Source organism: Chiloscyllium plagiosum, chromosome 30, assembly GCF_004010195.1.
Source record: "Chiloscyllium plagiosum isolate BGI_BamShark_2017 chromosome 30, ASM401019v2, whole genome shotgun sequence".
NCBI lineage: Eukaryota > Metazoa > Chordata > Chondrichthyes > Orectolobiformes > Hemiscylliidae > Chiloscyllium > Chiloscyllium plagiosum.
This window is the reverse complement of record NC_057739.1, coordinates 40,819,475-40,822,430: the sequence shown is the minus strand read 5'-3', so window position 1 is coordinate 40,822,430 and position 2,956 is coordinate 40,819,475. Positions and strand designations below refer to the sequence as shown.

Below are 2,956 nucleotides of genomic sequence, written 5' to 3'. Positions count from 1 at the left end.
TTTCCCAGGCCCTGTCCACTTGAAGCCACGTCTCAGTTATCCCCACAATATCGTATCTGCCAATTTTAATTTATTACTGCCCTCACCCTTCCCATCAACTCCTATTTCACTCAACCTTACAGCATGATCCCTTTCTGAGTTTTCTGCCTCATTGATACAGTTGTCTTTCTTGACTTCCCTTGTTCTAACTTACCCTCCAAATTCCTTCTTAAACATCCAGTTTGAAAAATGCAATCAGACTGAAAAACTCTATTTCTCGCTCCGCAGATGCTACCAGACCTACTGAGTTTCTTCAGCCTTCTCTGCATGTGTTTTATGTTTCAGGTGGCTCAGTGGTTGGCACTGCTGGCTCTCAGTACTGAGGTCCAGGTTCGATTCCAGCCTTGCACAGCTGTCTGTGTGGAGTTTATACATTCTCTTTGTGCCTGTGTGCGTTTCCTCCCACAGTCCAGGGCTGGGTGGATTAACCATCAGCAATGCAGGGTTAAAGGTGCCAGGGTGGGAAGCTCTGTGGAGGCTAGGTATGGGTTGAGTGGCCTGCCTCCACATTGTAGGGATTCTATGATTCCCAGCATCTGCATTATTTTGCCTTTATTTCTAGGTATCCAATGGGTCTGGGTGGATTTGGAGCATGCCATTCAAGGTAGGGCAACTGTCCCTCTTGGGTTTTAGATTTTAATGTCTTTTTGTTTGTTGTTCTTTCATCTAGATGAGCATTCGATGCCCGATATGGGCCACCCGAACGTCATGTACAGAAGCATGGACGACTCCTCTCCGGGTCTAGGCAGACAGGCAGCGAGCAACGGGGGATTCTCGATAGATGGAGTCCTCTCCCACGGCCTGAGGTCCAACAGTCCTTACGGCGTGCCCCGCTCACCAGCTTCTCTGCAAGCCATCCAGTCCCACCCTCCCCTCATGTCCGGCCTGGTGTACCAGGACACGGGCTTGGGGATCCTGGCTCAAGGAGGGGGACAAGGTATGGGCCAGGCACTACGTGTCTTGGGAGGAAACGGACCCAGTTCGGATCTATCGACAGACAGTAGTGGTGGTTATCCTGATTTTCCAGCCAGTCCCGCCTCCTGGCTAGATGAGGTGGAACACACACAGTTTTAACACATTCCCTCTCTCAATCTCACACACACAGTCTGTTTCTCTCTCTCTCTCCCTCCACACCTCATTTTAAAATCAATACGTGTTCTTTCCAGGGGTGGGTTGATGCTACAATTGAGTAGCATTTTGTAGCTTCTTTAGCTGGAAATTAAGTTAGAATCTGTCACCACGGTTTAAAATCAAAGGAACTTTCTACATATCAGCCACGATCATTGCAACTTTTAGCCCTCGTTCTCTTGTGTTCTGTTTAAAAACGTACATTGACTTAGTGTGACAACAGGTGGGGCTCTTTTGCAAGACTTTAAACTGGCGCTGCTCAATCTGAAATAAGAACAGAAATTGCGTGATAAACTTTCAGCACATCGAGCAGCATCTGCGGAGAGAGGGAAAGAAATTCAGGTCGATGACCTTTCTTCAAAACACGCGTTCGTGACTGTTTTGCTGTTTAAATTGCCAAGCCACACGCATTTCACAGGAGGTGCATCTGCTGAAGCCGTCTGTATGTACGTGAGAATCTTATAGTCTTTATTGTGATCCACGTGCACACATCAAAACATCACAGTGTTAGGATCCTTGACACGAATTATACGAGTGAATGTGATTATTTAAGAAAATGTTTCAGACCAGTTACCGGACAGAGCCGTGCGGTGTATTAGGAAACTCTCTGAATGTTAAAACTCCTGGGAGAGTCCATAATCTGTCATCTATTGTTCACTTTTTTTTTAGTAACATGGAATTTACTGTTGGCGTTCTATCATCGGCAGGTGACGGTTGTGGGTGTAATAGTCCAGAAAATAATTTGGGAAACTGTCGAGTTTCCTCACCTTGCAACACGTGACTGCACCATAAAGTGCGCCAGACATCTAGAGGCTGTGAACGGCGCTATATAAATGCAAGTTTTTATTTTTCCCAAAAAAAATTAAGATGAATCAACGGCTGGCTCGGTGGAGTGCCGTACAAACGTATTATACAGTGGCCAACAGTAATTTCTAAGCTTGTACCTGTTCTCTATTTGGTTTTGTTTTGGATTGGGTTTCTTTACCAGTTGCACTTTGTTTGTTGCCAAATATCCCCCCCATCAACCTTTTGCCGTCTCTGGCGGGGATGAAAACGCGTAAAGTGTATTTTATATTTGTGGAAACAGGGAAGCGGTTCTCTTTAGTGGTATTTTTTAGGATCAGAAATAGTGGTGCGATTTTAGAGAAAAAAATGTAAAAATGCAAAAAAAAAAGGACTTATTTCTTGTTTTGAATCTTGCCACGTCATTTTCTGAGTTTCTCTGTAGTTGCTGAAACATTTTGTCAGCGAAAGCTAGAACGTGTAAGGTGTTTTACATAGTACAAATTGGGTGTGGAAGTTATTATAGGTCCCGTGTAAATGTTTTATCGTCTTTTATTTAATCTTTCTGAATGAATAATATGACAAATCTTTAATAAATTTATCAGCTAAACGAAGATGATTATGCGTAGAGACCTAGTGTTTTATCTACGGTCTACCGATTTCACTGATTTGGAGACGCCGGTGTTGGACTGGGATGGACAAAGTTAAAAATCACACACCACCAGGTTATAGTCCAACAGGTTTAATTGGAAGCGCTAGCTTTCTGAGCGCTGTTCCTTCAGCAGGTGGTTGTGGAGGACACAATTGTAAGATGCAGAATCTATAGCAAAAGTTTACAGTTTGATGAAACAGAAATTATACATTGAAAAATACCTTGATTGCTTGTTAAGTCTCTCATCTGTTAGAGTGACCATGTCAGTTTCATTTCATTTTAAAATAAAATTAAAAAGTTACATTCTCAAGTGAACTTTAACATTTGGTGTCAGTCCAGATAATGTATTGAAGA

General features: G+C 43.2%; 1 protein-coding gene across 3 annotated transcripts in view; it reads left to right on the top strand.

Annotated features, from left to right (window-relative positions):
* The window catches only part of lhx3 (LIM homeobox 3), a 169,848-nt gene extending 167,197 nt beyond the window's left edge, over nucleotides 1-2,651 (top strand). Inside the window, exon 6 of one of the 3 annotated variants that reach the window (XM_043720490.1) lies at nucleotides 710-2,651. In XM_043720490.1, coding sequence (XP_043576425.1) covers nucleotides 710-1,113 — 404 coding nt within the window. In that variant the 3' untranslated portion in view covers nucleotides 1,114-2,651. The remainder of the gene's footprint in view (nucleotides 1-709) is intronic. The other 2 variants (XM_043720491.1, XM_043720493.1) reach the window with 2 other exon arrangements.
* Nucleotides 2,652-2,956: the final 305 nt, after the last annotated feature.